Source organism: Mustela nivalis, assembly GCF_964662115.1.
Source record: "Mustela nivalis genome assembly, chromosome: 2".
NCBI lineage: Eukaryota > Metazoa > Chordata > Mammalia > Carnivora > Mustelidae > Mustela > Mustela nivalis.
This window is the reverse complement of record NC_139021.1, coordinates 155,711,709-155,734,887: the sequence shown is the minus strand read 5'-3', so window position 1 is coordinate 155,734,887 and position 23,179 is coordinate 155,711,709. Positions and strand designations below refer to the sequence as shown.

Sequence of the window (23,179 nt, the reverse complement as noted above, 5' to 3'; positions counted from 1 at the left end):
AGATTCCTAAATGAAGATATTAAACTGAGTTCTAGACTCTACCACTGTAACTGCTCCAAAATGATAGTCGTAGCAAGCTAAATTTAAGCTGCTTGAGGTTATAGAGGTTAAATCTCACAGTGTGCTGGACGACAATTGATGGATATAAACTTGTTACATGGGGTTCAGAACTGCTTCCACAGTAGAGCTGCCTGCCCTGGCTTAGAATGCCTGTTGTTTTCTTAAATTCGGCCTTAAAGAACATTGTATATTAACTGACTCTTGAGGTCTGTTGCTAAACCCTGGCACTGTGCCAGAGCAAGGGATAATACAGAAGCCTAATTTAAAAAAAAAAATGCTTTTTAAGGGTGGAAGTTCTTTTTTTAAAAGAAGATTTTTACTTATTTGACAGAGAGATCACAAGTAGGCAGAGAGGCAGGCAGAGAGCGGGGGAAGCAGGCTCCCCACTGAGCGGGGGAGCCCAATTTGGGGCTTGACCCAGGGACCCTGAGATCACGACCCCAGCTGAAGGCAGAGGTTTAGCCCACTGAGCCATTCAGGTGCCTCAAGGGGTGGAAGTTCTCAATCTACACATCCAAACCTGTTAAAATTTTACTCTTCAAAACAATTTCTGTCTGCTGAGTTTTAAGTGGCAAATGATACATACACTTAGGTGAACAGACCATTCTCAAGCTGTTGACCCTGCTTCCTCTCACACCCTCGACCATCTTGTGTCCCTACTGTTCTGACATCAGTCAGACCTCAAATTTCTAAAGTATGTGTTTGATAAATCAGAAGCTGCAAATGCTAATATACTGATTTTAAGCTCAAAAGGCCAAAAGCTGTGTCCAACATACTTCATGGGCTTTGATGCTCTGTATGACTACATAATCAATGGACAAGAGTTTCCCACTTCAGTTATGCTCTCACTCTGGATAGCTTTTAGTAAATATAATTAGGATTCCAAGTCTGACTAATATGATGACATGGTTCACTGAAACTACAAATATATATTAAAACAAAACACTAAAGCCATTTTACTGAAAACTAGTTTTATTTTAAAATTAAGTGCATAGCACTCATCTAATTCCATTGGTGTAGAATTTAGCACCATACTCACTATTTGTAATTAATGTCACAACACAGATACATTTTGGTTTGCAGTCTGTACTTGAGTAGTGTTTATTTAGTGGACTTTGGTAAAGCCCTTTATACATATCATTAATCTCTTCACAGTACACATTTAATGATGGTCCAGTAATCTCAAACAAACAAACCCCCCCCCAAACCCCAAAACAAAAAAACCCTAAAGACTAACCAATAAATTAAACAAAACAAAACCCATACAACTTCCCCCCACCCCATCCCCCAAGGCTAGCAGTTTTGAGTTGTATTTATATTGAAACCTAATGTTTTAAAAATAGTTCTGATTCTCCAACCATCCCACCCCACCCCACCCTGGGTATGCAGCAATAGTAACCAATTAATTATTTTATTCTACCCCCCCCCCCCAAAATTAATCCAGTGTTCTTTAGTTTTTTTTTTTTTTTAAATACAAACTGGGAAAGTGTTATAAGCTTTTTAAAAAGGCATATTCTTCTATAACAAGAATGACATTTAAACCAATCAATAAAAGCATTTGACAAGACATTAAATTACCATAGGCACCAGTTGTTGTTTCAAGCTGGGATCTCTATCCCAGTATCTTACATTCATAGCATTATTGAGGTAGTTAAAATACTGAAAGTTGGACTCCAGGTGCTGGGTTCTGCATGTGAATGTGAAAGATATATTCTATTTTTAACCCACTTTCCCCCAAATAATTCAAGTTCTCTTGAGGTAAGAACTACCAAAACCCAATGAGCAGCCTTTCTGTAAAGAGGAAAAGTGATGATACTTTCAGAAAACAATTTTCAGGCTTGAAAACTGCCAAGAGTGAGTGTTCTTACCTGAGTGGTTTTTTACCTACCAGACTATATTAATAAATCCACATCATGCCATATGTACTCTAATTATAAAAGTTAACCATTCTTTTAAGGAGGACATTCTCTAGGAATTCATGCTGGCAGACGCCACCCACCCACATTTACCCACTGGAGCCATCTGGATCAGTCCACTACTGCGTTGAGTCCCTTCCCTTCCCAACAAAAGCCGTCGGTGTGATTACGGAGACTCCTGCTGCATACCCACAACATCTTATAATAAGTTTGTCTTCAATGCATATTGCGGCAGTCACACACCTGCCATGCAGTTTCCCTTCTATTCAAGTGCTATCTTTAAAAAAAACACAAACAAAAAGACACACCTTACTAATTTTTAAATCAGAAAGCTTCCCTCCACCAAATCTCTCTTCTTCCACAGATAAGAGCACAATGTATAGTTTCAGTTATTACAATGCTTTCTTTTTCCTTTTTATTCCCTCCAAACTCTTTCCCCCCAAATTGCCCTTGCTGTAATGACTAATTATTGCTGTTTTCACTCATTACCGACACAGTGAAATGTCTCAGGGCAGTTCTGGAGCCAAAGTAATGCAAGTGGCTACTGCAATCTAGTATTCGGTTCCTTTGCCTGATACACCTGAACCGGCTGGATTGCAAGGCTGCTTATAAAACTTGTCCTCCACATCACAAAGTGCTGCTCTAGCACAACCTGAGAACTACCCTGGCCACATTCCACTTCAAAATAAACCTACAGGACTTTATTCTAGTACTGACATTTTACAGTTACACCTCCCCTTGAAAAAACTTCTAGAGTAACATCAAATCTGAGTATAAATCATTGATTGCACTGAGAAATGCAAAACCTATATATGGATTCTGAATGACAGGAACCACTTCATTCATTCTAAGCTACAATTATGTTCTCAGCTGAAAACATCCTAGCAAGAGTATTTTAACCTATGTTATAAAGGTAGTTCATACGATAACATTCCCAAAGCATGTTGCATTACAGTTAAGTGTTTCCAAGTAGTACAAATTCCCTGAGTTAAGTGTGTTTTAATTCTAAAGATTTGAGGTTGATCACTTAGGGCCAAAAAACAACAAAAACTTACGACCATGATTTTAAGAGATCTACTCCACCCTTAATTTTAGTACATAAATCCAGATACCTATATATTGTGATAGGAAGTTATATAGACTCATCTAAAAAAAATTTTTTTTTCACTGTACAGATTGGTATAGCATAGCAATTCATGAGTTTAAACTCAGTCAAAAATTCCTTTGTAGATCAAAAATGTAACTCAAAACTGCAGAATAAAAAAAAGTCCTCTTCAAAAATTAATACTGTAACTTTCCTTCATAAAAAGACCATTTGGCAAGTCCACAGATAAACATTAGTCTCTGAAATACAAGCTAACATTAGGCCCAGAGCCCACCACAGGTCAAATCTCAAAATGGTGATTTAGAGTCTGTCCAAATTTTCTATCGTATTGAATATTTTTGAAATATTTGGACCATCAGCCAGGGCTTGAAAATTTTTGTCACACAGGGATGTGTTTTAACAGGATCTGATACGCATACTATTAAAGTGTGTGCAGTGTTTGTTCAGTCCTCCCAGGTACTCGTGGCGCAGTGAAAGGGACAGTTGTCTTCCTGATGCTGGTCTCCGAAGAGTTCTGATATAATTTGGATCCCTTTCCTTCTGAAGAGAAGTTTACAAAAAGCTTGCCCCAGAGCTTCAAGTCACAGAACAGTCTGGGTTGGGAATTACCTTCACATAAGATCACCTTTCAAAGCACGGAGTGATGCAAGGGTAATGTTCATTGATCTGATAACTCCGATTATAAGAAACATTCAGACAGGGCTTAACTTCTACTGGTATGGCCAGGGACATCCCAACACCAGTCTGCACGTGCCCGAGGCCCTGCACACTGGTTTGGAAGCCAGCAGGACACGTCTGTAGTGTGTAAGATGAGGTGTGCGTGGTGGATCCAATCTGCGGGCAGCTTGGCTGTTCAGCTACAGGATGGCGATACTGTAGTGGGGTGTGGTGCATCTGGTGGAGATAGTGGGGCTGCTGGAAGTGAACTGGCCGAGAGGGCTGGGAAGCTGACTGCAGCACGCTCAGCTGCGCTGGCTGGGACCCTGCCTGGCCTCTCTGTTTGTTCGCCTCTTTCACATCGTTATCATGCGCACTGCAGGGAGAGAGAGAAGATGGTTAATGACGGCTGACTCGGCAGACGGCCCCACTGCCTGTAGCAGTCACTGGAACCGTAATCCCGACAATGGTGAGATCTCACTCTTATCCTTCTGAAAAGCTCCTTCCTTTGGCACAAACCTTGGGAACTCACTGATAGTGAGGCCTATCACTTGGAGGCCTATTTCCTGCTTAAGAAATATATCCACAATAAACACTTTGGTAACACCCTGGTGACCCGACCATTCCGAGATGTGGAAAGGACCAAGGTACATCTGGGCTACGGGCTCACTCACGTAAGCGCATACACTGAGTATCCAGATTTATGACAGCACTGACAGCCTCTCCCTGGAAACAGCCAAGGTACAGCTTTCCACCAAACACGGCTCATAAAGTGGCTTGCCCATGGCAGCAATGGTCAGAGCCAGAGTCCTAAAGGCTACATGTTTGTGAGAAGTTGTTTTTAGGGCCCCTCATCCATGAAGAAAAATACTGAGAAATCACAAACACGAGATCAAGGAGGCTTACATCAAGAGCCGTTCAATGCACTGCACTAAAAAATCCCAGGAGTAAGCAGTAAGACGATGCAGTCTTGTAGGCCACGTTGGAGAAAGACGAAGTATAATCCTTGAAGAAGCCACACATGCAGCAGCTACTAAAGAAGGTGCATAATTTAGAAAGGCATAATCTGTGGAGACATCAAAAATGAACTTAAGCAACAGAATACACAAGTCACAAGCTCACATGTCACCTACTGGCATCCACAATGACTCACCTTGCAAAGATACTTCAAGGAAATAATCTGCATACTTGGCCATGTAGAGTTTTGTTTTTTCCAAGCAAATCATCGGCCAGCCATCATGAAGATCTGTTTCGTGTACTGCTTCGGAGAGATAATACTCAATGAAATGGGCAGCTGTTGGAAGGCAGAGGTTCCACTGAAAGGTTTCTAATAATAACAGTTCCATGTGTAGCAAATTTTGTTTTGTTAATACGAGATTCATATTAGTCATACAACCCAGGCTGTTGAGCTGTTCCAGCTTAGGCACACTATCTTCTTTTTCTTCAAATTTACCTTAGAAGGAAAGGGGACAAGAGAGAGAGAGAGAGAATGTTACACAAGTGATCATTATAGGTCTAATTGCTTAAATGGGATTTGCAGTCTCACTGCAAAAATTTAGATGCAAAGACTTTCTTTCTCCTACCTTGGGCATATATAATTGTGCTAGGACTCTGGCTCTCATATCCTGCATGTTTTCTCGCCTCCTGCCTCCATCCCCTGCCTGTCCCCCTCCTCTAAAAAAATGGAACATGTACATGTTGATTTCTGTCACACTACATAATGAAAATAGTCCTACATGCCAATGAAAAAAGAACTCTCTCAAATCTCACTAGCCAAATATTTCTAGGAAATTTCTATTGGGAGGGCAGGTAGTGGTCGGTGGAAGAAAATTAGTTTATTTTAGAATAGAAGGAAGGGTAAAGAATTTAATTTCTGAAGTTATCTGAAAAGGATAACTTCAATATCTGAAGTTATCTGAGAATAATGAGTTATCTGAAATCAAAAGTAGCTAAGCTTCAAGTGTTTCATCTTGGTATATTTTTCTGCACAATCTCAATTCTAGACGGAATTGTGGGAGACAGTGGGAGAAAAAAACTGGGTGAATATCTAATAAGCCTTTTCATTCCATACGGAAAACTCCTCTTGGTATTTCAAAACAGAAACCTAGCTAAGTCTGTTACCAAAAAAGGGAAGGGAAGATACTTTTTATTTACTTTCATATCCCCTTCCTGAAAGCAGAATAGAAGTAGACAATCAGATTGCTGAACTTCATTATTCTAAGGCATTAACTTCTTTTCAGGAAATACTCATCCATATTTATAGCTGAGGAATAGAATTTCCTCTTCAGCCCCAGAATACTGTTTGTATAGGTTTTGTACCATCTTAACACTTTAGTTTTCCTATACATAAATCATTCATTTTAGGTACCTCTAAAACTTAGGACTGGAGAAAATTCAAACTATCAAGTACCAGTATGGTTTTCCAGATGCAGCAACAGAACTAAGGAATTGTCTTCAAGTCTCTTTGGATTCATTCCATAGTGGTCCATAGAAGAAGGGAAATTAACTAAAACCTTCTACCTTCTATTATTATGTTCTATTTTACGTTAAAGTTTAAAACAGTCATTATATTGTGATTATTTCTAATTGTATGTAATACAAATAGATTTTTCACAATAGCTTTTATACTTGCTCAAAATTACAGTTGTTAGACTATGTTACATATTACTGTGTAAAATTTTTTTGTTTTACTATTTTGATAACTTTTTCAACATATTTATGGTTTCCTTGGAAATCTTATGATTTATTTTATCCATTAAAAACATATTTTGGAGAAAAGCCAGAAAGACTGTCAAAAGCAGTAGAAACCAGGCAAGGTAAGCTTCCCTGTGAAATTTCTCTTCTTGAAGGGCTGGGTTTCTATCACACACTGGAGGTACTACAACAAATGGTAGTGGCCCTTGGGCCAGATGTTCAATGTATTGGAGCCACTGGGGCTGTTCAAATCAGCCTGCCTCAGGGCTGGGGAAAAGGCACTACTGACCACATGGGTCTTTGCCCAGAGGGTGGGAGAACTGGAGTAGAAGGCTGTGTCTCCTATGCCAGGAAGAGTCAAAGCTCATGACTTGAAGAGCTGGGGCCCAAAGAGAATTTTTCTCCCGCCTCAGAAATTCTGAACTTCTTTAGATCTAAATTACTCTGAACACTAAATATTGCTGTGGGTAGGAGTTGATTAAAACAACAACAACAACAACAACAAAAAACCCCACAATTCAGATTTTAAAGAATCTAGATAGCCCTCCCACTTCAAATCACATAGAGAAGAATTTCCCAAGTTTTTCCAATATGATATACTTAGTATAGCCAAAAGCCCTGACATGGTCTTTAGGACATAGTCATCCAGCATCATCACTGCATAACGATATAGGGAAGGAACCACTGTTCTCGATGTCAGAGTGGAGGATGTCCTAGGAATTTAGTACAATCCCTCTGGATGAATCATTAAGGTTCTTAAAGTAAGTGCCCCGCCATTTGTGCAACAGCAGTAACACTAGCAATATACTTCAAAGGAATATCGTAAAAACTAATGTGTTTATTTATATCATCCTTGAAGTTCCTTTAAAGAAATTAATACACCATAATTCACTGTTTAATTCAAGGATCAAGAATGTTCCATATTATCTCCCTGAAACTATCAACATTGAAAACCAAATTGTATATGACCAATTTCAAAGTTCAAAAACAAAGAGTGAGATTGGTCAATTCATGTAAGGTCAAATAAGGTGAACCAAATAAAAAATGGAAGCCAAAAAGGAAGACTTATGTTTGAATCCCCAAATCTGTACTTCTAAATCAAAGTATTGCACTGGGTTATATGGGAACAAAAACTATCAAAATAGGTAAGATGTCCATATTATTAAACATCTATGGGGTTTCTGTATTTATAAAGTACTTGGGTATTACAGGCGTGAAAGCCTTTGCAACTTAACATGCAGAGTTAAAAATAACCTTGAATTACATAAATAACCATACTTGGGATTTTATTCAGGCTTAGGTGTTTTTGGAACTTTTTCATTACATATAGTGATATAAATACTCAGAATCACGGAAATTGAAGGATTTCAAAATGTGCGACAGTGTCATTGAGTATCTGCTTTCATATCCATAGTTTCATTGTGCTGAAAGCTATGTGCATGGATATTTTAAATCAACTTATCTGCAATACCACATACAGATTCACAAAGATCAGTTTCTTCCATTGAAAGGAAATACCAGAAGCCATGTGATTATATTGATAAAGGCCTCAAACAGGAACTAAGGGCACAGGAAATTCACATCTGCTTCCCAGAAAATAAAGAATTAGACGCCACAGAAACAAAACATCAGACTTTCTTTCCTTTATAGGAAATGCTCAGATCAGCCATGGAAACCAGCACATTTTCAAAGCCTGCAGTGAATGGCAGGTATGTGGCAGAAGGGCAAGGATCAAATGTCACACTGTACACTCAGCTAATCCACATTTGATTCTGTTAGTACTGAGTAGGAAAAAAGTCATCCTTAATATAGCTAAGACTACCAATCTAATAGAAAAACAGCTAAGGAACAGGAAGACAATTCGTGGCAGGGGAGAGTGGGGAAGGTTCTATTCTCGTTAAAAACTGAGATGTAAATCAAATCAACTAAGAGATAAAATTTTCAGCTTTTGTTAATAAAATAAAAGCTCTGTCACCCCATTATTGGTAAGCAAGGAGAAACAGTCACTTATCACAGATTTTTACTACTAACAGTCTATAATCTTACTTTTGGCTTCATCTTGATTCTGAGATCATTTCTTAGTTACACAAGACCTTGAGCAAATTATCGAAAGCCTTATCTCTAAGACTGCTTCCACATTCTTCACAAATTCAGTGCTGATCACAGAAGCCAAGGGAAGCCAGGGTATACATGACAAAGAGTTGGAATTTCAGAATTTCCCAGGATAATCCAAGACTTTTTCTGGAAAAAGCCAGAATCTTTAGGGCTAGGGAGCCATATTAAAGATTATAGAACAGTTTATGGAAGAATTAATCATTATGATGCTGACTCTTATGTTTCAATTTCCTATGTGGTTTTAAACATCTTACCCACTTGATCTGTGCAATAATTTTGACAGTTAAATGTCTTTATTTTCATTTTATGGACAGGTAACTTCAGACTTAAGGGTTATTGAAATTCATATTGCTGACAAGGGATACAAACCTAGGAAATTCATCACTGTAATCCTTACTCTAAAGCACTGCGAACCCCTCTCCAATCAGGACAGTCTGTAGGCCCTTTCTTCCTATTTCCAGCAGTGCAGACACAGGCAGCTGGGTAAGCATATTACCTGGAACTCACAAGCTGTGCTTCATCTTTGGCCAAACGACTGACAGCCTTCCATCCTACTTAACAAGTGGAATCCAGCTGTCACCTAGTCCTGTCAGCTGTAACCTGTTCTTCACTTTTACACAACAGGCTGCCCATCCTAAAGCAGGTAGCAGCTGAGAAGGATATACAAAGTTCAATCATTCTGGGAGGAGAGAAGCATTATACTTAAATAAAGTTTATGAAACCTAACTGGAGAGCTGTCAAAGGTAAGAAGAGTATAAAAATATAAAAAGCACTAGAATGTACTCCACAAATTAAAAACAGGTATCAGATACTGAAAACAGGCTACCAGTTTAGAAGCATGTTAAGTATTTTTGTTGTAAAACAGAGCAGAAGCCGGAGAAATTGTAGCCAACTACTAAGCATCAGCTGCTTTGATTACCTAACCCAAGCATAGAGCTGATAGCTTTAACTTTCTTTTTTTTTTTTTCTTTTTTTAAAAAGATTTTATTTATTTATTTGACAGAGAGAGATCACAAGTAGGCAGAGAGGAAGGCAGAGAGAGAGGAGGAAGCAGGCTCCCCGCTGAGCAGAGAGCCCGATGCGGGGCTCAATCCCAGGACCCTGAGATCATGACCTGAGCCGAAGGCAGCGGCTTAACCCACTGAGCCACCCAGGTGCCCCAACTTTCTTTTTTTTTAATAAAGATTTTATTTTTAAGTATTCTCTACACCCAACATGGGCCTAGAACTTACAACTCTGACAGCCTGAACTCTTGCCTACTGCCTACTTGTAGGGGCTGAGACCCTGGGTCACACCTCCCTCATACTCTTCCATTCTCCAGTGAAAAAGAACAATGGAAAAACAATTTTCTCTCAGGAAAAGAGAGGTTAAGGGGTTTCAGCAGAACAAAGGGGAGGAGGTATTGGACTCTTTCAGTAATAACTGATCAACAAGTCATATCTGAACCGCAACAAATACAAATCCTAAAGCGTAGTCTCTGGAAAATGTGCAAAATCATCCTCAATAAAATAAAATAATCATCTTTATTCAATAAAATAAACTGATCATAATCTTTAACAATAATAATTAAAAAAAAACAAGAACAGGTGAAAAGTTTGTTCCAATCAACCTAAGATGGTGTGCGAGGTAAAGAATCCTTCCCCCAAATTGTACAAACTGCAGAAACCTGGCACCAATACCAAGCACTGTGTGGTGGCCAGAATCTTAGTAGATCATCTGACTAGAGTCCCCAGTGAACTTTGGCAGTAACATGTAGTTTATGAGTATCTAATTTAGCATCCCCTAATTCATCTGATAAATTATTAGTAAGTAAACTTTAGTCACAAATATAAGTTGGTCCATGAAGTGACTACCGCATTCATAATTTCACAGTCCACCAGCAAGAATCTCCCACTTGGTCTGCATACTTTTAAGAATCTCAGGCACAGGGGCGCCTGGGTGGCTCAGTGGGTTAAAGCCTCTGCCTTCGGCTCAGGTCATGGTCCCAGGGTCCTGGGATCGAGCCCTGCATCGGGCTCTCTGCTCGGCAGGGAGCCTGCTTTCCCCCTCTCTCTCTGTCTGCCTCTCTGCCTACTTGTGATTTCTGTCTGTCAAATAAATAAATAAAATCTTAAGAAAAAAAAAAAAAAAAAAAAAGAATCTCCGGCATAGAGCAGATGGGGTTTGGTAGTGGAAAAAAAGCACAATATGGCCACAACAGGCAAAAATAACTTTTCACTAATGATCTGAAGTTTTTAAAATAACCTAACTTGTGTATTTATTTCCAGTGTGTCTCTACTCTAAACTGATCCTATTATAAACTAACATTCTGTAGGATAACAAGAAACCATTCCATTTGTGGATTCTCACACATCCAATATGTCAAGTATGGGTTTTTCTAGTCCTGTGCAAACTGTGAAACCACAAAGAGCTTCACAGCCAGTGATGAAACACATACAGAATTGTACATGAGATTGCTTATGAGAATGACACTCTAATTAAAAACTAGAAGTTAATTATAAATACAAGTATTACCTCTCCAGCTTTCTGGGTAGAGGTGAGAAGAACAGGTGATGTGTCTGAATCCTAGAGGACAACAGATTAAAGGAAAAGTATAGATTTTCGGAAAATAGATGGTATTCTGGTGAGACTTTGGTTCAAGGTGCCAAAGGGTGGGAAGGTAAGACTAGAAAGGTACCTGGATCCAGATGAAAGGTTCTAAATGGTACACGAAGGAGTTTCTACCTTAATCCACAGAGAGTGGGAGTCATTTATATGTTTGTTTATATTCAGGCCGGTCCACAAAGGATTTGAAGTAGCTTAAAAAAGACCTCCAAGGAGACAAAATCAGTAGTCAAGGTCATCAGCTCAAAGGAATAATAAGAGAAGAAAAAGAAAATCTGAAAAGAAATCAGTACTAGAAATGATTACACAGACCTGCATTTGGTTTTAGGTTTACTTGCAGTCAGAGAACAAAGTTGTTCTAGAACTCTGGTGGCAGGGTATAGGTGGAATGTTCCTTAGACAGCAGCCACAAAAGATCCCAAACTCTCAAGTGGGGGTCAGAGATGAAGGCACTAAGAATTTCTACATCTTACCTTCAAGTGGAGTTTACATTCCTATTATAATGTCATAAGTAATATAAAAAGTAGTAAATTCCAACTTCAATATCAAATAGAATCTTTCTCACATTACTAGGAAAAACCCAATTTCAATTCCTTTACTCACTCACCCTCCTTCTCTTTGGTCAAGGCTCTAAAAATGAAATGATTTACAGGAAGAAGCTAAAAGAAAGAGGCATCAAAAGACCTACCAGTACATTCTCCAACAGGTAACAAATACGGTTTGATATCAGATTCTACCCGCAACCGACCATGGCACTGTGCCTACTGCAGAAGCAAAATCCTTCCCATTTATATCAATTGCTGTGAACCTTTAGTTCATTAAGCCAAGTCATTATGCAGTCAGTATAAGGTATTCTAACAATACAAGAGTATAATACCTTTTAAACAGAGTTTCTCAACCTAGTTCCATGGACATCTGAGGCCAGTAATTCTTTACTGGGGGCTGTCCTGTACATCGTCGATATTTAGTAGCATCCCAGCCCTCTACCCACTAGACCCGAGCAGCATCCTCCCACGTTGTGATGACAATCAAAACTGTTTTCAACCAAAGCCAACTATTTCTTGTGGGGCACAATTTATCCCAGTTGAGAACTTTAAGACAATGGTTCTCAGTTGGATAAGTACATCAGAATCACCTTTGGAACTCAAGCCCCATGATACTGATTCTGAGTCAGTAGATCTGGAGAGGGCTAGACGTTTGTAGCAGAATCTTCAGGATGTAGGGCTTAAGAACATATGTTTTCAAAAGACTTCAGAGCCACTTTTTAGTATCTAGTTAAAAAATTATTATGCCAAGAAGCACTTTCAACATAAACTTTCTGATACTAGTAAACTGGAATGAATGGAATTTGGTGATATTTCACTGAGCTCTACATAAATTTTCTTTATTATAAACAACGGAAATTTCCAGTCATATAGATGAGATTCATACTTACTTGCTAAAAGCAGACAGGAAAGTGCAACTAAATGCAGCTGCTGGATGGAGATGTCATATCGATCCATAAATAAGTCCAGCAAATAGACAGCAAGATGTCGGGCAGAAGGGCAGAGGGTGAAGCGATTGCTCACAATGGCAATCAGGTCAGCAAAATACCTTCTGAGACTTAGTTGAGGGGACTGGCCTTTGTAGGAAGGCAACTTCAGCTCCTATATCAAGAGGAACAACATTTAATCTAACATAGCCTATAGGAGTAGTACCCGCACAATGCAAAGACAACTCCCCCCCACCCAATATATTAGTGTTAACAAGAGCCTAAAACACTTCTCTTGAAAGAAACACAAATATGAAAAAGTTGATTGAAGGATAATGAAGAGTACTAATTAACAGCACTGAGTTTAAAATTTAAAACCAAACTTTTCCCTTCATTTTTAACCATCTTTGATGTGACAAATTTTGTTTCTTACATTATGGAATGGATATATTCCAGCAAGATTTTTGTATCCTGTTTTCCCTAACAGGTGTTTTCCGAAAAACATCCTCACCAAAATCCCAACCACACAACACATACACACCCCCTCCAGAAAGCTCAAAGCTTTGGGTCAGAAGGTAACAAGAGGTGAATATGCTTCTGGTATGTCACTATATTGCACTTGCAGAGGTGTGGAAGGTACAGACTTAGTATTCATCCACTAGTACCTTTTAAGCATGTTTTGCTTTCAGCAGTTTTATGATGCTCTCCTTTGCCATTACTTTTTCATATACCTAAACATTTTCCCCATTGCTGTTCAACCTCAGAATTATATGAGCCCATTTTTTTTTAAAGTAGAAATTTTCTACACTACTAAATAAAATATTTCCACCGCATAGAGAATGACAGGTTCTAAATTATTTCATAATATCAGCATAATACTAAAACTAAACCCAATAGGTATCACAACAGCAGGAAGTTACACAGATATGACCCCAAAAGCACAGGCAAAAAAGATAAATGAGACTTCATCAAAATTAAAACCTATTGTCGGGACGCCTGGGTGGCCCAGTTGGTTAAGCAGCTGCCTTCGGCTCAGGTCATGATCCCAGCGTCCTGGGATCGAGTCCCATATCGGGCTCTTTGCTCCGCAGGAAGCCTGCTTCTCCCTCTGACTCTGCCTTCCACTCTGTCTGCCTGTGCTCGCTCTCACTCTCTCTCTCTCACAAATAAATAAATAAAATCTTTAAAAAAAAAAAAAAACCTATTGTCTATCAAAGTTCACTCTTTTTAACAGAGGGAGAAGGCAATTTACAGGATGGGAAAAATATTTGCAGATCAGATTCAGGCAAGAGGTTAATATCCAGATTATATAAAGAATTCTTTTATACATGCAATCTAACAACAAAAACAACTTGTTTAAAAATGGGCAAAAGACCTGAATAAACATTCCTCCAAAGAAGATATATAAATGGCCAAAAAGCACATATAAAGATGTTCAACATGAGTAATAATTAGGGAAAAGTAAATCAAAACCATTATGAGATAATATTTCACACCCACTAGGATTGCTATTTTCTTTTTTTTTAAGATTTTATTTATTTATTTGACAGATCACAAGTAGGCAAAGAGGGGAAGCAGGCTCCCTCTCTATCTCTGCCTGCCTCTCTGCCTACTGAGCAGAGAGCCCGATGCAGGGCTCCATCCCAGGACCCTGGGATCATGACCTGAGCCGAAGGCAGAGGCTTTAACCCCCTGAGCCACCCAGGCACCCCTGGGATTGCTATTATCAAAAAAACACAAGGGTGGCTGGGTGGTTCAGTTGGTTAAGCATCTGACTCTTGATATGGCTCAGGTCATGATCTGGGAGTTGTGAGATGGAGCATTACAGAATAGATATATTCCAGCAAGAGCACTGGTCTCCATGCTGGGTGTGAAGCCTGCTTGAGATTCTCTTTCTCTCTCCCTCTAGTCCTCTCTTTCTCTCAACAAAACAAAAACCAAAAAAAAACCAGAAAACAAAATTAACAAGTGTTGACAAGAATCTGAAAAACTGGAAGCCTTGTGTAATGGTGGGAATATAAAATTGTACAGCCACTGAAAAACGGTATTGTAATTCCTCAGAAAAATTAAACACAGAATAACTATATGATCCAGCAATTCCACTTTTAGGTACATACCAAGAAGAACTGAAGGCAGGGACTCAGATATTTGTACATATATTGACAGCAGCATTATTCACAAAAGCCAAAAAATGGAAACAAACAATCCATCAATATATGAACGGATAAACAAAATGTATTTTAGTTTAAGAAGTTGAAAAAGTTCTGAAGATGGAGAGTGGTTAAAGGAGCAGACTGTAAATATATCTAAAGTCATTGAACTGTACACTTAAAAATGTTTAAAGTTTTATGTTGTGGACATTTTATAATAAACAGAAATAGAAGTTTTATATCTAACTTAATAAGGTATAAAATGTTAACCAATATAATTTAATAGTATATCCAAAGAATACATCAATTGTAGTTCATCCCAGGAATGCAAAGATGGTTTGATATCAGGAAATCTATTACTATAAATCATAATTTTAAAAATCACACATGAATATCCCCACAACCATCTTGATAGATGCCAAGATAGCATCTGGACAAAGGTGACCCTGGGGGAAATAACAGCAGATGAAGGAAGAAATGTTAAAAAATGTTAAAAAAAAAAATCTCAAATTTAAGAGCCAGCATCTCACTTGGAGAAAAAGCAATAGAAGGATGAGCATTCTAGTGCCTGCTATTGCAATATTACTTCACATTATCCTGTGAACACTAATCCAAATAGAAAAAAGAAAGAAAAGGTATAATCAATGAAAAAAGAGAATCAAAAATCACTTACAGGAATAAAATTATTTTTTAGATGAGAGAATTTATATCCAAGAAAACCGACAGAGAAAATAAACAGTTAGTATTCAGTAAGATGGTTGTTTACAAAATTAATATTTAAAAAAATCAATAGCCTGGGAGTGCCTTCGGCTCAGGTCATGATCCCAGCATCAGGCTCCCTGCTCAGCGGAGAGTCTGCTTCTCCCTCTCCTTCTGCCTGCCACTCTCCCTGCTTGTGCTTTCTCTGTCCAATAAATCAAATCTTAAAAACAAAAACAAAACAAAACCAATGGCCTGTTTGTGTATTAACTGGCTAGAAAACAGAAGATTCCATATAAAGTAATTACAAAAATTAAAACACCTAGAAAAAGTGTTTGTACTTTAGCACTCTATGAAGGTAACATTAAAATTCTGAAGGAGTACGAAGACTTGTATACATGCAGACACTCCTTTTTCTTGGATAAAGAAATTGACTTAGTAACAATGGCATTTCAAATCAGGAGAATAGATGAATTTAATAAATGTTTCTGACACATAGGACAGAGTTAATTTCTCTATTATTTAGAAAAATCTTAAACATCTGTAAGGAAAAGGGAACATCTATGAACAGTTTATAGGAAAATTAAATACGGAAACATATAAAAAGATGGCTTCCCTCTTTCAAAAGTAAAGAATTACATAGTTTTTCACTTTCCAGATTATATTTTATTAACTCCTGCTTATGCTATCAAGAGTGGAAATAAAACTACCATGTATCCAATAGGTCAGGGTGACAACCGACATAACCTTTTGGAGAGCAATTATGTAATATAAATTTTTTAAAATGAAGATTGCAAATATCTTTCAACCTAGCAATTAACCCTACATATAAGGAGGTCCTCCGCAACATTGTTTTTAATAGCAGAATAGCGGGGAAAGCTTGCTGTCCAAAAATCTCCAAGGATTTATTGCTGAGTGTATAGAGCCAATCCTGTCACATACTCTAACATATAACATTCTTAAATGGATAAAATTATGGACATTAAGGACAAATTAGTCGTTGGCAGAGGTTAAGGGGGAGAATAAGGTAGGAGAGAACAGGTCATGGCTATAAATCATAACATAAGGGATTCTTATGGTGATTAAAAAAACTATTCTGTATCTTGACTATATCAATGTTAATATCCTAGTTGTGATAATTACACTAAAGCTTTGTAAGATGTACCACTGAGGGAAACTGGGTTAAGGTTTTAGAGGATCTCTCTGTATCATTTCTTACAACTGTATGTAAATCTACAATTATCTCAAAAAAAAAAAAAAAAAGTGCAATAAAAAGCCTGGCATTCATCAACAGAGAACTGATAAACCATAGGACATCAATTCAATGTGGACATTAAAATAAAGGGCAGTTGATCAAAATGTGTTGATATGGAGAAAAACATAAAAAGAATGAGTTGAATGATGTTGGGATGGAAGGATGGTACAGAACAGTGAATATATATTCTGACCTCTTGTATTAACAACAAAAAATATTGCACATATACTACTTTACTAGGTAGCTTTTCAGGAAAAAAACAACAATAGTGATAACCTTAGGGGATCAGAGAACAGTGAGGGTTGGGGAAAGCTCATTTTAAACCTTATACTATCTGAATTTATTTTTTAACCATATGCATTTATCACTTAAAATTTCTAAATAATATTAAAGAGTTGCTTGGGAGATAAACTAATAGTCCATTTAAAATCTCTGTACATGTGTACAAATTTTCCTAAATAGCATAAGTAAATGCTATTTAGGAAAAAATAAAAAAATAAAAAAATAAACAAAAACACCCCACTGGCTTAGGCTTGCTTGATTCTTTGAAGAGAAGAAGTATTAATGTCCCCAAATAAAAAGGAACATGCCGATTTCCATGCAGCTCCCAGGATCTTCTCTTTCCCCATCTCTGCAGATCTTTAGAATGGTGTAAATGAGTTACAATTTAAAACTTCACCTTTCTTTGCTGTCATCACATGACATTTACTGAGTACCTTTTATGTAGCAGATACTATGTTAACCCCAGGGATAAAAGCTGAAAAACACTCTTGAGCAGGTAAACCAAAATACAGAGATGATTAGGATATATAGTAATCACAGGGTATTACAGGAACACGGAGACAGAAGATCTAACCCAGCTCAGGGGACTGAGTGCTAGGGAAAAAACAAAGCCACAGTAGGCTTTCTTTAAGAGGCCTGAACAAGGTCTTAAAGCTCACTGGGTAACACAGCTGAAAAACACTGTATTTGGTGGACTTTTTCACTATATTAACTTTAATAAATATGGACAAAACAAAACCAAGAACACCAAAGACAAACAGGAGATTTTTAACTAATGCATTCTCTTTATGTCATTTTATTTATTTATTTATTCAAAAGATTTTATTTATTTATTTATTTATTTGTCAGAGAGAGAAATCACAAGCAGGCAGAGAGGCAGGCAGAGAGAGAGAGGGGAAGCAGGCTCCCTGCTGAGCAGAGAGCCCCATGCGGGACTCGATCCCAGGACTCTGGGATCATGACCTGAGCCGAAGGCAGCGGCTTAATCCACTGAGCCACCCAGGCGCCCTCTTTATGTCATTTTAAATGGTAAAGTACAAGTGCTTACCAGCCAGCTGTCAGATTTAGTTCTCCTTGTCCAGGCACTGTCTGCAATTAGGCAAGCATGAGAAAATGACCTATGCTTCTCTCAGCTTACAAGGTTTTTCTAAAATCTATTCCTGATCCTCCAGAATTTTACACTCTTTTCCCTCTCTGCTTCTCGGAATCCCATAGGCCAGAAGCACTGAGACCTGGACTTGTCATCTGCTTCTCCAGTCTCAAGTACTAGTCAGTTCCCCACCCCAAATGCCATCCCTTCCCCAGAACAGATTACTGTCCAGCCAGGAGAGAAATAAAGGCATAGAAGGAATATTCACAAATGTAAATACAACTTGTGGGATATTTTCTGAATGCTTCTCACAAGCTTGCATTGTTCCCATCTGTCATAAAGGCTCTTGAAAATACTTCCCAAGCATCCTAAAGCACTAATATATACAGAAGAACAAGAAGACCGAGGAGAAGACAAGGGGGTGTAAGAAGACAGCTGCTTTGAAGGTTTTTAGGGGGGGAGTGTAATTATATTTTACAAAAACAATATAGCTGGCTTTTGGGGGTTGAAGAAAATTTCCATTTGCCATCATTTTTACCCTTCTCTAATAGATATAATGCTGGTCAAAGCAATTATTCCTCCATACACTTTGGATCTACACACAGAATACCATCCATAGTGTCTGAATGGCATCTGCCCAAAGGAAGATCTAAATTGAGATGCTCGGAGTTATAGATTAGACTCTGCAAAGGCAGATTATGTCTGTCTCATTCACTATACCATTTTAACACTTTGCATAGCACTTGTATATAGTAGGTACTCGAAAATGTTGAATAAATAATAAGCAATCACCTAATTTAACAGCCTGGAATTAACATGTATTGTTTTTCATGAGAAAAGTTCAGTTTAACTTTCCCTGACTTCACTGTACTATAGTCAAGGTTCTTTCCAGTTCCATGATGTTCAAGTTTTACTGATTAACATAATTTATTCAAAAGTGTGTCCATTGTGTCAAATGTGGCTTACACAGTGCTTAAAGATAAAATAAAGACAACCCAGGGTAGCATGCCACAGGTGGCTATATGTGGCTCAAGGTAATTTTCGGTGGCATTCCCTCAAACTCTGTGCTATCTCATCCTCTGATAGTTCATAAGCAGCTTTAAGGTTGTGTCCTATTTCTTCAATTCTCCCCAGAGCCTTACACACAAGAAGTATTCAACAAAACTCTAGGGAGAAAGGAGGGTGGAATCCACTTCCAACCTCAACTGACAAAATTAATTCAGGAAATCATTCAGGATTTAAAACTACACATAAAATAATCAAAAACCATGGAAATCCATTAAGAAAAATCTTTTGAGGGGCACCTGTGTGGCTCAGTCAGTTAAGTGTCTACCTTCAGCTCAGGTCATTATCTGGGGGTTCTGGGATTGAACCCCACATTGGGCTCCCTGCTCAGCAGGAACTCTGCTAACCCTTTCCCTGTGTCCCTCATGCTTGCTCCTTCTCTTTCTCACTCACTTTCTCTCTCAAATAAATAAATACAGTCTTTAAAAAAAAATCTTTTGAGTTTTATGTCACTAAAATAAAAGTATCATTAACATCAAATAATTAACTTCACCACATACCAGAGGACTAAAAAGAGCTGACACTTAGAAAAGGAGAACATTTAAAACTAAAAGACCACATCTTTAAAAAAAAAAAAAAAAAAGTATATGGACAATTTTCAAAATGGAAAACCGGAAACTCTCTTCCTAACATTCCAGAGAACCATTCCACAATTGGAGACCTTTTTGTGGTAGGAAAAACCTCTTAGGGGGCTGAGGTGTATTTAGTCCACCTAAGAAGCTGAATGTCAGAATTAATAAGTAGCATTTAGAAATCTCAAACCTTAGAAAAGGGTACAATTGTAACAATTAAAGTCAATTAGGTTTTCTAATCTAGTTAACCTGGTTTAAAAAAAAAATCAAAATACAAGTTCATTATCATCCCAGGATCTCTCAACTCCAATAGTCAGCATCCCTTTTATTAGTCAGTTGTTTTGCTTCTCTCTCATTTTCTATACATAACAAATGGCTCTCTCCATCTTTGGTGAAAATGAGTCAACTTAGAGATAGGTTTGGATCTGCTCTCTCTTCTGGTTATCAAAGAGGCAGAGATAACCCCTTAAACTGAGATGTGACCGAGTAAAATTGTTACTTAAGAGCAACAACACGCAGACTTTGCATTGTGGCAGAAAACCGTATTCTTCCCACCATCATCTATTAAATATATTAAGTCTACTTTCTGCTTTACATTAGCTGGAGGGAGCAGTTAACTTCTACCCTAAGGCATTTTGAACAGCCCCTAAATCCGAGGGTCCAAGGGAAAACAACAGTTAGGGCTCAGTGCTTCTATATACCAAGCACTGTTCTAAAGCACATGTACAGAATCAGTTCATTTAATCTCGCAATCCCCGCCCCCACAAGGCACGTTTCATTATTATTATTCATTCTACAGAAGAGGAAATTGGAAACACGAAAATTAAGTAACTTGTCCAAAGTCTTACTTAAAGTAAGTTAGTGGACAGGCTGGGGACTTGATGTACAGATGTGACTTAACAGCCTAAAGCAACAGCAACTACAGAACAAGGAGGGCTACTCTGCCCAATAAAAAGGGAGCACACATTATCTGTTTAAACACAGTATCAAAGTCTTGTTCCACCTTCCCTCTCCCAAAGATCGCGCTCCACCCCCTTCCTCATTTAAGTTGCAGGTTCTTCTGATACATCCAAGGGAAGAAACTAAGAAGTTAATTAACCTCGAGCAAACAAGCAAACGCTCCCTTTCGGGTCGGGAAACTAGTGACCGCAGTTCCCAGGAAGCCGCGATTTATACTAACGCACGAAACACTACAAGTTAAAGTCGCGGATCGGGGTTACCTTGTATCGAAGCGCTTGATGAATGTCTGCGGCCAGCTGTCCCCGCCACCACTGTCCCTCCAGCTCCATGGGACCGGGCGGCGCGCCTGGCCAGACGCGGCAACTTCAGTCTGTAAGACACACCCCAGACGCGGTCACGGCCAGCACCCTCCACATAACCCTCCGCGCCCCCTCCCCGAGGGGTGTGACTTCAGGTCACCTCGGGTGGCTGTGCCTCTTCACCTGACTCGACCTAAAGCGAGCACCGATCCAAACCAATTCCCCGACGCGGCGCATAAGGCCCGACCTACCCCGTCAGGAGTGGGCTCACGCTGAGAACAGCTGGCCTGGGTGCCGGGCAAAGAGGACCAACTTGGGTCCGAGTTGCCAAAACGCGGCCCCGGGTGCGCGCAAGGGAAGCTGGAGGCGGAGGCTCGGCTGACGGCTCCCCGCATCCCGGGTTCGAATCCTCCCGTCAGCCCCGGAGGGCCGAGACGCTGACACCAGTCTCAGACCCCCTGAGAAAACCTCCCGCGGACAAACCGACGGACGAATGCCCGCCTGGCTCCGGGTCCCGGCTGCGGGCGCCCGGGCGCTCGTTCCTCCCGGGGGGGGGGGGGTCTCCCCGAGGTCTCGCCGGGGCGGGCGCGCACCCAGGCCGCTTCCTCCTCTCCCGGAGCAGCGCCCAGGATCGCGCGGCCCCAGAGAGGCGAACAAAAGGCCGGGCCGGGCGGGTCCGGTGTCCCGCGCCCAGCACAGGCCTGCCGGTCCCCCACGGCGACCTTCCTTACCCGGAACCGCGGCCCTCACAGCCCCAGCCCCGCCGGCGTGCATGGGACGCCGGCCCCGCTCATGATGCGGACAGTCGGCCGCGAAGCGCCGGCCTCAGCTCCGGGCCAGCGCCGGGGCGCTCGCGCCGCCCATTGTTAAAGGACCGGCAGGCGGCTCCGCGTACAAAGCCAGCGCGGGGGCACATGCGGCCCCGCCGCTGCCAATCTCGTCTCGCGATACAGCCGGGTCACCCCGAGCCGTCCAATCGGCGGCCGGGCCGGGCCCAGGTGCAGCGCCCGGCGGCGGCTCGGCGGCCCCGGCCAGGACCCGGTAGCATCCAGCCGCGCCACTTCGGCGCGACGCGGTCGGTGCTGGCGTTGCCCGACAGCTCCGCCACCACCTACCGGGAAGCCGGCCCGGGCGGCGGGCAGAGGGCGGAGGAGGGAGCCAGAGAAATTACAACGTTGATCATCATTGCGGGGGCCAATCTGGTCATGCCACTCACCTGCTGAGAACCTTCGATGGCTCCCCATGCTCGCGGAGGAAAGTTCTGAAGCCTCAGCTTGGTGTTTAAAACCCTTTTTAATGTGGCTTGAGTCTGCTTTATCTCACTCACATCACAACAGCGCCGTTTGCATCCTGGGGACTGCCCAGGCGATTATCAATCCCTCTACAAATGCTCTAGCCGTTTCCGAAGCTCCTAAAGGGCCGTTCTCTGTGAAATTCTGCTCTCTTAAGTTCCAACCTCAAAACCTATACTGCTTCTAGAAACGTAATTTATCATTCCCCCTTATTTCCTCTGCTTTAGAGATCCCCAAGAGCTTTGAATAGAGTTGAGATTATCTTTAGTAACCTAGTTTTGTCAAATCCGAAGTGGATGTAATTAGCCATTGAGGTCTTAAATCAGGAAACTACGAAACTGTGGAAACACTCCAACATCAAGTAAGGTGATGTGGGACCTGGAATATGATTCGCGGAATTCTAATCAATTGTATTTTAACCTTTGTTGTGTGTGTGTGGAATATCACAACAGATGTGCAGGGTCAACCCAGGACAGTGATGTTCACTTTTTCTGAGAAAGTAGATCAGCTTCTTTTAATATTAAAAAACGAATCATGAAAACTTCCCCCTTTTACTTAGGATTCTTTGTCCCCAAGAGGCATGATAAAGAGCTACTATAAAGTGATGAATGTATGTTACAAAAATTAGTTTTATCACAATGGCCTCTTGAACAGCTGCAGATATGTATGTGAGCCAATGATTGTGCCCAGGAGAGAAAGGCTACAGGAACTAATGGCAAGACAAGGAAAACTCGGAGAGATTGCCAGAACCCAACCTAGCCCAGCATTGTCCAGGGAGAGGCTGCCCAGGCCTAGCTCAGTTACAGAGTTTCCCTAGAGAGGAGATGAACACATCAGGCTAAAAAGCTCCATGCCTTTTATAATGGTGTTTAAATAGTACCTACCTCCTTAGG

General features: G+C 40.2%; 1 protein-coding gene across 3 annotated transcripts; it reads right to left on the bottom strand.

Moving 5' to 3' along the window:
* Window positions 1-1,014: 1,014 nt before the first annotated feature.
* Window positions 1,015-22,107, bottom strand: CCNJ (cyclin J). 3 transcript variants are annotated; one of them, XM_082722125.1, is made up of 6 exons: window positions 21,726-22,107; window positions 20,956-21,065; window positions 12,587-12,797; window positions 4,892-5,191; window positions 4,645-4,804; window positions 1,015-4,114 (listed from the first exon to the last, which is right to left on the bottom strand). In XM_082722125.1, the coding sequence occupies exons 2-6, from the start codon at window positions 21,022-21,024 to the stop codon at window positions 3,703-3,705; spliced, it is 1,152 nt and encodes a 383-aa protein (XP_082578251.1). In that variant the 5' UTR covers window positions 21,025-21,065; window positions 21,726-22,107; the 3' UTR covers window positions 1,015-3,702. The 3 variants fall into 3 exon arrangements, with proteins under 3 accessions (XP_082578251.1, XP_082578253.1, XP_082578252.1); XM_082722127.1 differs by having other exon boundaries at window positions 4,645-4,768; window positions 21,726-21,946; XM_082722126.1 differs by lacking the exon at window positions 21,726-22,107 and adding an exon at window positions 21,155-21,718.
* Window positions 22,108-23,179: the final 1,072 nt, after the last annotated feature.